Below are 13,326 nucleotides of genomic sequence, written 5' to 3' on the forward strand. Positions count from 1 at the left end.
GAGTCAGAAAAACTGATGTATGGTCAGGATGGTGCATACGCACTGACGGTCGGTCGAGCTCTGAATGTGTAAAACTGATTCATCGATGCGTACGGTCAGGATGGTACATACGCACTGACGGTCGGTCGAGCTCTGTAACCGGACTTAAATTTAAAAATGATATTGCGTTAAATTACGATGTCAATTATTGTAAATTTGTTTTATTATGGCGAATAAAAATGTTGTATTTGTCCTATTATGATATTCATATCTATATTTATATCGGGGGACCGAATTTTGCTCTGGAGTGTATATGCATAGAAAATTTGTAACGAAAGATTGAATTTATAGTTTAGTTTTATTTATTCATTTTCTCAGTCGTACAATTATTTTTACAGCTATGTGAGGAGGCACAACAGGCTTATGCCCAAAACTGTCCCTTTTCAAATTTATACTACAGTCCAAAATCTAGGTTAAGCTACTATCACTCATCAAAATAACAATTTATTCACACTTCAAAAAGCAAACACATCAATTACAAATGATAAATTATGAATTCGATTTAGAATGATATACTATGTTTGCTACAATATTTGTTAATATACTATGTATCACTAACAGCATCTAGTTTCTATTTTTGACTTTCTGAAGTAAACATGCTTTCTAAAAAAAAGAGAAATTAACGAAAATAAGTTTCTCTTGCTGATTTTTGCCTCACCTACTGTACTTATGTATGTGAACATAAATTGAATATCTTCATTTTATAACTATTATTTATAATATAAAGGATATCAGTTCGTTATTATATCTAATTAAATAAATTTATGTATCTTGGTTTAAGTGCAGTAGCATATACTTATATTTATTTTTGTAAAGCTATTTTGTATTTTGTTTTTGGCAAAATAAATTCATTCATTCTCTGATTGGTTCTCGTGGAATTAATCACGGTTAAAATTTAACCGGCTTTTGTGCAACCGGGCCATAGATAAGCAAGAACAGATTACCTTTCTCATAAACATTGGCATTCCCAATTCACACAATATTTAAAACAGTACAGTGAAGAGAAAGTTGTTAAATATCTGCCATTTGTCAGATGAGATAAAGCAGCTGTGGAGGCAGAAAAACGTTGTAATTGAGCCATTATTGATATCAGCAACAGGGGTGGTACCTAAGGATCTGGCCGAGAAGTTGAAAAAGTTGGGATTGTCAGCATGGGTGTTGAATCCAATGCTAAAAACAATCATACTGTGCACAACATCAATAATTGTTAAAAGCTTTTAAATATTCCTAAATAGAAACAGAGGCGTCATTTTACTTAAGGATGTTCGGTACACGTTTTTCATTATTTAAATTGTATAATCTTTTTCAATACACTTTTTGTGTAGTTGAGAAGTTGATATTGTGGTAATTATTCATATTGAATGAAAAAGACTAAGAAATTGTCAAAAACCACAGATTTATTGATACTTAGAAAGACCGGTTTCGGCTATTACACCATTGTCAATCTCTGATAAACTCTTGAGTTCTTTCTAAGTATCAATAAATCTCTGGTTTTTGACAATCTCTTAGTCTTTTTCATTCAAAATTTCTCAATACAATTTTTAAGATCGTTATAAGAGTGAGGAAAAGTGGCAACTGAAATTTTCAAGTGGTCTAATAAACGAGTTATGGATTGTTGAAGTGTTGAACACCGTTTTCTTTCCAGATCATAGACGGTTTTGAATTTTCCATTGGAGTTTTTTTAATACATTCAGAACATCATTGACTTTGTTCTAATATGCGTTTTTTTCGCGATTTATGCCAAAATAAACAAGTTATCGAATTTACAAAAAATTTTACTTTTTCATTTATGAACGATATGGGGAATAAAATGTTTTAGTTTGGAAAGATACATTTTTTTGAATTTTTAAGAGAAGTTTTGTTAATAGAGTCGAAACCGTTTATGATCTGGAAAGAAAACGGAATCTGGAAAATTAGCACTTCAAAAACCCGTAACTCGCTTATTAGACCACTTGAAAATTTCAGTTGCCACTTTTTCTCACTCTTATAATGTTATAATTGATCTTAACAATTGTATTGAAAAAGATTATCCAATTTAAATAATGAAAAAAGTGTACCGAACTGCCTTAATAGCCAATGTCACCTTCTTACCCAGTTAAATTGAGACAAAACACACATTATAATCATTACTCTGAATGTAACTCAAATAATCAATACTCTGAATCATTACTCTAATCATTATTCATGAATACAGATAAATATCATACAGACTTCAAATTGAATCCCGACTCAAAAAGTGGTAGAAACAGGTAATATTAGTGCCGATTGCAAAAAAGCCTGTTAAATTTGAATCGTGATTAATTCCACGAGAACCAATCAGAGAAGCCGTCTTATAAGAAAGCTCTTCTCTGATTGGTTCTCGTGAAATTAATCACCGTTAAAATTTAACCTACTTTTGTTCAACCGGCTTATAAAGTGGTAGAAATAGGTAACCTGAGTGCCGGTTGCTCAAAAGCCACTTAAATTTAAATTCTAGTGATTAATTCCACGAGAACCAATCAGAGAAGCCGTCTTATAAAAAAGCCTTCTCTGATTTGTTCTGGTGAAATTAATCACGGTTAAAGTTTAACCGGCTTTTGTCCAACCCGCACTTGGGCTCAACTCTCACTACATCGACTCAAATCGTAAGACTCTAATCGAGGATACTCTAGTCTCTCTACCTTACGACTTTCTTACTCATTGTCACTATTTCAGTTCCATGCTACTCCATTTTCTAACCTTCATTAAAAATATAAGATCTAATTCGTCACTACTTAGCATGTAACAAATGTTATACTAATTATTATGAATATATTGTCTTATATAATTCTTATTACTGTCTCATCTAAAATGATAAAACATTACTTTCATCAAACATAACCTCACTTCCATTGAAAATGCATGGTACTACGCAACTCAAGTCGAGGCTCGACCAACATGTCGAGTCGACGCTCGACTCAGTCTCACAGTCGTGAGGTCGCGGAGACTAGAATCGACTGGTCTGAGTGTCACCATTTGAAAACACATTCTGTGTCGAAAAGAGACTCGACTCTAGTCGAGAGCATGTGTTTCCAAATAGTGACACTCAGACCAGTCGATTCTAGTCTCCGCGACGTCACCCATTTGAAAACACATTCTGTGTCGAGAAGAGACTCGACTCTAGTCGGGAGATTGTGTTTCCAAATGGTGACACTCAGACCAGTCGATTCTAGTCTCCGCGACGTCACCCATTTGAAAACACATGCTCTCGACTAGAGTAGAGTCTCTTCTCGACTTGAGTCGCGTAAGTGTGAGTTGAGCCTAAGTGTGTGATCACAGTGCATGCGTCTATGTGCAAGTGCACGCTGGGTTATGCATGACCAAGCGTGCAGATGAGAAACAATCTCTAAAGAGCAATAGGAACACACACACTGAACGCGTGTACTTGCTGGTTCAGTTCAGTGTAACAGCTACATGCAAGTCACAACGTGTTTCAATGACACTTCTCAGATTTTGTTTTGATTACTATATGCGTTTCTAGGAGGGTTTTATAAATCTCAGTTTTAATCAAAGATTTGTTGTAAAACGTGTATTTGTTGGCGTTTTGTACAGCAAAACCGTTCATTGGATTCTGAGCTGAGTTTCGCGCTAAACGCGTCTCGAAGCAAGTTATTCCCGCCGCTGCGGCGAGGTGCCACCCTTGACGTGTACCTCAACTCGTCAGGTACAAAATATGAACCAAAAATGTACATAAAACCGATCATTCCGCATGAATTCCTTGTAAAATCTTGTAAATAACTGATACAATCTAGTGGATAAACAATATTGGTAAGTTCCCGTCGTTACTATAGTGGGGTCCACGTTATAATGGCAGTGAAGAAACATAGGAGAAAAACGTTGCCAAGTCTCTCCATTTTGCCACTGTTTGTACACAGCTGTTACTCAATTCATCTTATTAAAATTTGATCTAATAATAATTATTATTTCCTTGATAAAATAATCAATTTAATGTCAAATTGATCAAGAAAATATATTTTTCCCACAGTTACCTTGAAAATTGACCATTCCTGCACTGATTACAGAACTCAAAGAATCACTTTTCCGCACTAGTGCGCAAAGTGATTACTTTGCGTACTCCAGATTTGCAACATGACAACGCAAAATAGTTAGTAGGTTATATGGAGCACCAGTGCAGGAAAATCGAAATTAAGTTGGTAACACTCATAGTGAGGCCCACGTTATAATGTCAGTGGAGAACAGCGTTGCCTTGCCATTATGTGCCTTGATTATAGTCATTTCAATGCTTACTTAAGATAAACCCCCCTTCAAGCAGGCACATAGATTTTCAATTGAATTACTAATCATTATAATTCAATTATTATTATTCAATTTTAAATAAATTCAGGTTTTTATTAATAATAAAATTACACAGAAAAACATTTTGATGGATTTCAGGGAATTTTACCCATAATTACCCACTTTTCATATTCAATGGTAACTGTAGGAAAAATTTAATGTGAAATACGTGCGCAAAGTTCGTTTGCTGCACTCAAGAAACCAGTAAACGTTTCTTTCGGTGCAGCAAACTGTCACTTTGCGCACTAGTTGCACAAATAACTATTTCTATAATTTGATTCAAAAATTTGCTTTCATGACTGAGATAAGATTTTTATTCTTAAACAAACCTGAAATGGCGGCTAATTTAAAAAGCTGTGATACAACAATCTGAATTTCAAAACAACAGAAATTGAGTTATTTGGTAGGTATTCTATTCCAATTTCCTTTAAATTAGCATTGTTTAGTCTCTCATTAATTTAGAAATTAGAAAGTACTGAGTAAGTTTTTTACTATTTGGGGGGAATGATTGTTTATTACCTATTTTGTAATAGTGAGGTCCACGTTGTAATGTTACTGTTCTAGCTGCGTACAGACCTAAGCGCCACGAACATGCGAATTTCTGTTTCCATCAGCTGATTTTATCTGTATTTGTGTAAGAACAGTAAGCTACAGATAAATAAGGGCAGCATCAGCTGATGAAAAGTGAAATGCGCATGTTTGTGGCGCTCAAGTCTTTACGCAACTTTATCTATTATTCGACAAAGCAGATAGCGTTATCCTTTTCTAGCTCCACAGCTTTGCCAGATGGATTTTTTAACAATATAGAAATATAATTAATAAACAAAATATTTAGTCTCAATTATGAAAATCTATTATTTAATCATTGAAAATTATATTTTCTTATGAAATGAAATATAATTGATCATTTTAACTAGAATGAACAGTTAATATACGTATTACATCAGATATACCGGTATCAGCTATCCTCTATAGAAGGCAGTGGTAAGGCAGAGAATCGGCAACACTGATCTTTAACCTATTATTCAATAATTGAAAATTATATTTTCTTATGGAATGAAATATAATTGATTAAAACAAAAATGATCAGTTGATATATTACATCAGATATACCGGTATCAGATATCCTCTATAGAAGGCAGTGGCAAGGCAGAGAATCGGCAACACTGATCTTTCTCCACTGCTATTATAACGTCGACCTCACTGTAGAGAATATCATACTTCTTTCTGCTTCAAATTCCGTTGATTTTCCATGAATTTCTATCATCATAAACTGATTCAATTATTTTAGAGATTTGCGTAAAATATTGGGTAAGTTTCTACGGGTTTTTCAAGAAATTTATTCATTGTGCTATATTTTTTTTATTGAATTAATTTTTAGTTTTCTTCAGGAATGCATTTCATACTCATTGAATGATGTTTTCTTATTTTTCTGGCTGCGTTATTAGTAATATTTTTCTTATATTTTATCCTATCAACATGAATTATGTATATTGTATTATATTTTTGATCAGCTTCAAGAAGGCCGTTGATATGCATTCACTTCTACGTATTTGTACATTATTTTTTTCTATTGAGCATCTGCTATCCACTTTGTAAATTTTATCTGCTTCTACATAAAATATTCACTTTACATAATGTTATAGATATTTTGTTTTTCTATCTATAGCACGTTAAAGTACTCATTTCATTTACCGTTTTTATATTGGCGTTCAAAGTGTGTTAAATCAATGTACACTTTATAAATACAGGTCCAATAAAATAAATGAGTCATTTGAAAGAAATTTGTACGGAAAGAAAAAGTACGGTATCAATAAATCTGTGGTTTTTTGACAATTTCTTAGTCTTTTTCACTCAAAAAGAAATTTGTTGTGATCGTTCATCATTTTTCTTTATGCAACTATTTTGTGGACTCAACGAACATCAAAACAGTTCAAAATTATGGAATTGGGATGTATGGTTTTGGGTTTTCTCATCTTTTATCATAAGTTTAAAATAATAATTATTAAACGAAAATCCAAATTAAATGCTGTAAATCACCCCCGAAGACTTCTGCTACTGCAAATATTGACAACAGGGTAAACCGCTTGATGGAAATTCGAAATGTCAATATTTGAGTCAATTTGTCAATATTTGCAGTAGCAAAAACCTTTGGGGTGATTTACAGCATTTAATTGGGATTTTCGTATAATTGACCGAGCGAAGTGAGGTCTAAGATTGAAGTCGACGGTTTGGCATTTCTCTTAATGTTTAAATGTTTATATGTTGCGTATTTACGGCGAAACGCGGTAATAGATTTTCATGAAATTTGACAGGTATATTCCTTTTTAAATTGCGCGTCGACGTATATACAAGGTTTTGGGAAATTTTGCATTTCAAGGATAATATAAAAGGAAAAAGGAGCCTCCTTCATACGCCAATATTAAGGCCATTCCACACAGCACGTGGCGTGCGTGGCTGGACGCACGCCACGCCGGCCACGTTAGCCATATGCCAATTCACACCGCCACGACTGTTGCGATGCTATACCGGCCACGTTTCCCGTCAGTATGCAGGAAGATGTCAACTCCGACGGTCCCGTGGTGTGAATCTGGATTTTCTTGTGGCTTACCTTGGTTTGATGACTCCAACAGCAGCAGTAGTAATGATAATGAGCTGGTTTTATTGTATTCGGTGACAGCACGGGACCAGTGGGTACATCCAATCAATAAAAAAAGGAAGACCTATGGCGAATTCCATCATTTAATGCGCGACCTTGAGGCTGACAATGATAGTATACATTCTATACGATAGTATACGTCTAGTATACGTTCTGCGCATGCTCGGACCAAAACGTGGCCGGACACGTTTGAAAAGATCGCTCAGAGAGCGAACGGTAGCCACGCGTGGCTAGTATAGCAAGCGTTGCCGCGTGGCCGTGGCTGCTATGTGAACTGCTTCATTTGATTAGCTGGGAAGCGATGTTTTGAAAAGTAGCTAGCGTGCGTCCAGCCACGCACGCCACGTGCTGTGTGGAATGGCCTTTAGAGTAAAAATCAGACTATAGAATTATCATAAATCAGCTGTTTAGTGGCTATAATACTACCCGTTCAAAAATATCGAACATCTTGAAAATGTATCTTTCCATCAACGTTAGTTGACAGTTGACTATAATCATAGCCACCTGTACTAGTAGTTCTGTGAACAGTAGACCTCACGCAGTATTCTCATCCACAAGTACCCGATTGAAACTATAGACCTTATGGAAATACAGCAATAGACTGGCTTCTCCACACATCTGTGTAATCACTTGTCTATTGCTGTATTTCCATAAGGTCTATAGTTTCAATCAGGTACTTGTGGATGAGAATACTGCGTGAGGTCTACTGTTCACAGAACTACTAGCTACTATCATTTCTAATATTGGCGTATGAAGGAGGCTCTTTTTTCTTTTATATTATCCTTGAAATGCAAAATTTCCAAAAACCTTGTATATACGTTGACGCGAAATTAAAAAAGGGAACATACCTGTCAAATTTCATGAAAATCTATTACCGCGTTTCGCCGTAAATGCGCAACATATAAACATTCAGAGAAATGCTAAACCGTCGACTTGAATCTTAGACCTCACTTCGCTCGGTCAACTATTCATTAATTAGCATTTGAACAAATGCAACTTCCAATAATTTATTTCTATAAGTTTTGAAGTTTACCTCCATTGTTGGCAGTTGGGTAAGTTGGGTTAGTTTAGGGTCAAGTCTTTTTTCATACTTCTAAACTATTTAAATCTTTTGAAACACATGCTTTTATTTTCTTTGGAATTATTGTGCATCTTTCATGAAAATCATGCACCTTTTTGATGGATTTCTTTAGCCATTTTTCATCAGTCATTGCATTTTGATTTTGTCTTATTTTTGACCATCTTTTTCTTATGTTGCTGCTTGTGCACCTATCACCAGTTGACCAAAAATCTGTCAGAAGAATTGAAGGTAGTGACCGATGCGAAAAAATGTCACAAATATCCGGCATTCAAGCGGGGACCTTATGACGACCGTTACTTCCTCACTTCCGGTAAGTTTACATCCGGTTCAAAACAAGTTGAACCTTTAAGGGCCGGTTTCCGAGCTCGGGATCTATAAGTTCTGGACTTACAGAGTCCAGGACTGAAATAAGCGCTCGGGTCTAAATCGACTTTCTGAGTCACGATTTTATCTTCTAAACTCCGGGGTCTATAAAGTTCTCGACTTATATTTGAGTCCAGGACTTGAATGTAGTAAACATGAGGGAAATTCACAATATTTTGCTGTTGTATTGTTGGCATTATAGCAAGACGAAAACAGCTGATTGCAGCGGGATAATTCAAATGAGCATGCTCTGCAAACTATTTTGTGAAAATACGTTCCGATTTCTTTGTAGGCCTATTTAAAGCAAAACCTAACCTTTTGAAAGATGAATGAATAAACATGTTATTTTACTTTATGCTATTATTGATCATTAATCCTAACCAGTGAATAAAAAATTCATCAGGCTATTGAGTTTGAAAACGTACTTGTTTTGAAAAAAAAACTGGAATAATAATTTATTATTGTTATATTAATATGTTGAATATGACATTGATTAATAACATTCAGGTTGGAATATAAATTCCAAGCCAATCCTTGTAATATTTTTCTTTAACATTTTTAGGTTATGTCACATTCGAAAATAAGGTTAGTTTTTTATGCATAATTCTGATACAATTCTATTGCAAAATATAAATTATGAATTTAGATGGACTAATCCAAATAATTTAGGTATTCGATGACATCTATTTGGCTTTTCATCTACTCCAAAACAATAACTGAATTGTGTTTGCTCAGTTAAGTCTAGAACTTAAATTTAAACCCTACCCCAGTCGAGGGTTTAAAATCACGCTGTTTTAAGTCCTGGACTTAACGATTTTTGATGAATCCTTGACTCGGAAAGAGGCGAGAATCTAATTCAAGTCCAGGACTTATAAGCCCTTCACTCAGAAAGCGAAATTATAAACTCCAGGGTCTAACGTGATCTCTAAACTCCAGAGTCTATTTAAGTCCTCAACTACGTTAACGCTCTGACTCGGAAAGCCAATTTTCTGACTCCAGAGTTTAAAGCCAGTTAAAGTCTAGAACTTAGCTAAATCCCGAGCTCGGAAACCGGCCCTAAATGATTTTAGATCATACTCCTTATTTAATTAATTTCGTTTCAGGATAATTTTATTTTTGTATTACGTAGAAATTTTTGATATTCATTAACAATGTCAATTCATCATTTACCAAAGTTTTATTGCTTTCTTCGAAATAAATAAATTATCAACATGCATAGAGCTTCATAGATATTCATTCAATCTCAACCCTGCATTGTTTATTATTAATTTGAGGCTTATTTATTAGATAAATTGATGTACGAATCTGAAGTTAGCATGTATGATTCTATACAGAGTGGGTGAAAAGTCCGAGAACGGCTTAATATCTCATACACAATGCATTCAATATGGCGGATCCAAGATGCCGGACCAGATTTGTAAAGTCATAGTAAAGTAGTATTTTCGATTTGAGTAGGATCCCTAATCCCACCCACCATCAAATTACCTTCGTGTATGAAATATTATAAGCCGTTCTCGGACTTTTTCTTTCTTTTCTGCTTTGAATAATATTTATTAATAATGTGAATATCTTCGAAACGGTTTGAGATATCGATGTGCAGGTTTAGCCATTCACTTTTTCTTGAAATTCCGTATCGAAATCATGTCCACCTTCCCATTTAAAAAATGAAGTTGCATTTAATATGGCGGATCCAAGATGGCGGACCAGATTTGTAGTCATAGTAAAGTAGTATTTTCAATTTGAGTAGGATCCCCAATCACACCCACCGTCAAATTACCGTTGTGTATGAGATATTAAACCGTTCTCGGACTTTTCACCCACTCTGTATGTTCCTACAATGTATGGATATGTATTATTAGCTGTGAATAAATAACCTCAACTACAATTTTATTCATTTCCTAGATGATTTTGATTTATATTATATGAATTCCACTTTTATTTTCAGCTCTTAATTGTTATAACTTCTCCAAAAAACTATAGACTTGAATACTTTGATAATTTTTGTAATACATTTCTGACTTTAATACATTTCTTAACTTGGAATGTGTTGGCATTTTGCACCTACATTCATAAACATTACTGTCTACACTTATGGTACTGGTACACTCAAGTTAGCTATTTATTTATTTATACATTGATACATAGGTTACATTATCATTCTCAACTATGAATGATTGGGAAAGGTACTACAGGCTTGAAGCCCAAAACTGTTTCTTTTCCAAATTTAGTTAGATATGGTCCAAAAATAGGTTATGTTTACACTTCACGATTTTTGTCCAATTTTGAGTCCAAAATATTTGTAAACTAGGAATTTAGAATTTAGGAAAGTTGAAAACCAATTTAAATAAGAATACTTCACTAAATAATCACTAATAACTGAAAAATACTGTATTAATAATTGAAAATTTAAAAACGAAACTTTTATTTTGGAATACCAGCTATAAGCTGGTACACTCAATAATGTCTACACTATAAGACCAAGATATTTTTGTTTCCTTGCGTTTATGAAGAAATTGATTTATCACAAAGAAATCTCAATTGATCGATAATAATTTCAATATATTTTACAGATGAACGCATCTTGGAGTACGACATTGATTCGGTTGTATTCGAAGAAAACTCGCCTTATCAGAAAGTCCAAATCGTTCATTCGAAGAGTCTGGGTAACCTTCTCATTTTGGATGAGCTACAGAGTGAGTATTACTTGAGTATTCAGTATTCTTGAATATAGTAGCCTGTGGTACTTTTCTGTAAGTTGTATAATTCTCATTGATTAAATAAATAAATAAATAATAAAGGAAAGAACTGGCTTATACACGTACGGGATAGGAAATACACGAATGCCTTATTGCCAGACTAAAAGTGACTATACTCAATAATTGCCAGATTAGGAAATATAACAAAAATTCTAAAAATGCGGCCAATTTGCCGCCCGCGCGAGCGGATGAAGGTTAAATGCCAGGGCAACCAATCAGAGATGGCTTCTTGTTGAAAAGGCCTTCTATGATTGGTTCTCGTGGCATCTAATCATGATTAACAGGCTTTCGTGCAACCTTACCATTGTGTTAACATCATTGAGTACTGTTATGCCAAGTCCACAAGTTGGCCCAGTAAACTGGCTCATTCTGATAACCCAACGCTGGCAAACCAACCATCAAACATTGGCGCTGGTCGACATTGGCCTCCATATACGCTGATAATTTATCAAAATATTCTACATAAATAACGGTATGATGTAATTCAATCTATTATTCAAAGCCAGAATCCAGAATTATTCAGAGTCCAGCAAATATGCTGGATTCCGTGTATGTTGTTTGGATATGTCGATTACTCTGGACCCCAGACTGGATCGTCCAAGAATGAGATCAGCTCGCTTCGCTCGCCTGCATTTTTCATTTGAGCATTTTTATCATATGTTAGGACGATCTAGTCGGGGGTCCAGACTAAACGTCTGGCTAAACTGATATGGCGAGCGAAGCGAGCCTGACTGCTAGTAATATTTTTTTTTTAATATTTCAAATTGTTTTTGAGTGAAAATGGACTAAATTTTAGAAAAGTGAAATCATAACCCTATTTCGGACTTTTAAAATGTTATCTAAATTTAGGAGAGAAATAGTACAAGGAGTATCCTTAGTTTTTCTCTCCCAATCAGTGCTACTTTGTAAAAATTATAAATAAATAAATAAATATTGTAAAAAAAATATAATATTCCCAGGAATAGCTCTGATTGAAGTAGCAGTGCCCAATCAATTTTTCCGCGATAAATGCATTATTTTCAATCTTCAACCTGGTGCCAACCTAACAAAGTCAACTTAACTTAATGCCAACCTGACAAAATTATTAATTTTAGTTACCAGTTAACAACTGTTTCGAAGAGGTACTCTCTCTAGATTATAGTTCTATATTAGCATATGGTATGGACATTTTTCAATTATAATTAAGAGAATAAGAAGAATATACATGCTAAAAGACGAACTTTAAACCCTTAAAAACCACCCTTAATCTAGCGCCGCAGTGCAGGATGGTTTCTTACAGCTTGGCGTTGTCATTCGAGATGGGTGTCTGGCTTGGAAGTGTTTCGGCCGCATTGCAGGATGACTGTAAACGGTTGCCGGAAGATCAACAGCTGGATTTTTTTCGTTATTTTTCGTGATAGAGAAATTCTGATTGCACATTCGTTCTCAGCGACCCCAAGTTTAGCCTAAAGGCTCAGAATGTCAACAATGTTTTTAAATAATTAAAAATCATCATGAAGAGTCATTAATATGGTAGTACACCACGTTTCTGGTAACTTTTTACTGGTGACTGAAGTTATTATTGACACAAAAATAAAAAAAAATCGTGAGAAAGAAAACTGCTGATGAACGCGAATAAGACTGCCACTCCATTGTTCTATTGTCTCGGCTGCTTGGCTGAGCCTGGCTGGAGGGATCAAATAACCGACTGGTTTGATCTTTCGTCTGTCCGCTAGGCGGAACTACGCCGACCATTGCTGGGTGGAAGATGTTACTGCGGCCGCTCGCATTCCCACCAACGCTGCTATTATTTGCTGTCTCAGCGCCTAGTCCGATTCAGCCAAGCAACCAGCCTGCACTGCGGAGCTAGGTTTAGAGTTAAAATATTGCCTAAAGATTTCTTAGTGCGCCTCTAAAGGACCAACTGAACATACTGTCAGTCAGTCAGTCAGTCAGTGAGTGAATGCCATTTCGCTTTTATTTAAAATTATATAGATTAGTTTTTGTTATTGAGGATATATTTTTTTGTTTCTGTTAGTGCTAAACCGGATTTTAGATTGTAAAACTTTGTCTTCTCTATTTTTCTTGTTATTTTTATTATTTTTGGTTTTCATTTCTTATGCTTAAAAGAACCT

At 34.8% G+C, this 13,326-nt stretch overlaps 1 protein-coding gene across 1 annotated transcript in view; it reads left to right on the forward strand.

Moving 5' to 3' along the window:
- Positions 1-1,300: 1,300 nt before the first annotated feature.
- The window catches only part of LOC111061098 (spermine synthase-like), a 33,815-nt gene continuing 21,789 nt past the window's right edge, over positions 1,301-13,326 (forward strand). Inside the window, exons 1-4 of the mRNA XM_039438173.1 lie at positions 1,301-1,307; positions 3,663-3,721; positions 8,292-8,403; positions 11,027-11,149. Of these exons, the coding sequence (XP_039294107.1) occupies positions 1,301-1,307; positions 3,663-3,721; positions 8,292-8,403; positions 11,027-11,149 (301 nt within the window). The remainder of the gene's footprint in view (positions 1,308-3,662; positions 3,722-8,291; positions 8,404-11,026; positions 11,150-13,326) is intronic.

Source organism: Nilaparvata lugens, chromosome 11 (genome assembly GCF_014356525.2).
Source record: "Nilaparvata lugens isolate BPH chromosome 11, ASM1435652v1, whole genome shotgun sequence".
Taxonomy (NCBI): domain Eukaryota; kingdom Metazoa; phylum Arthropoda; class Insecta; order Hemiptera; family Delphacidae; genus Nilaparvata; species Nilaparvata lugens.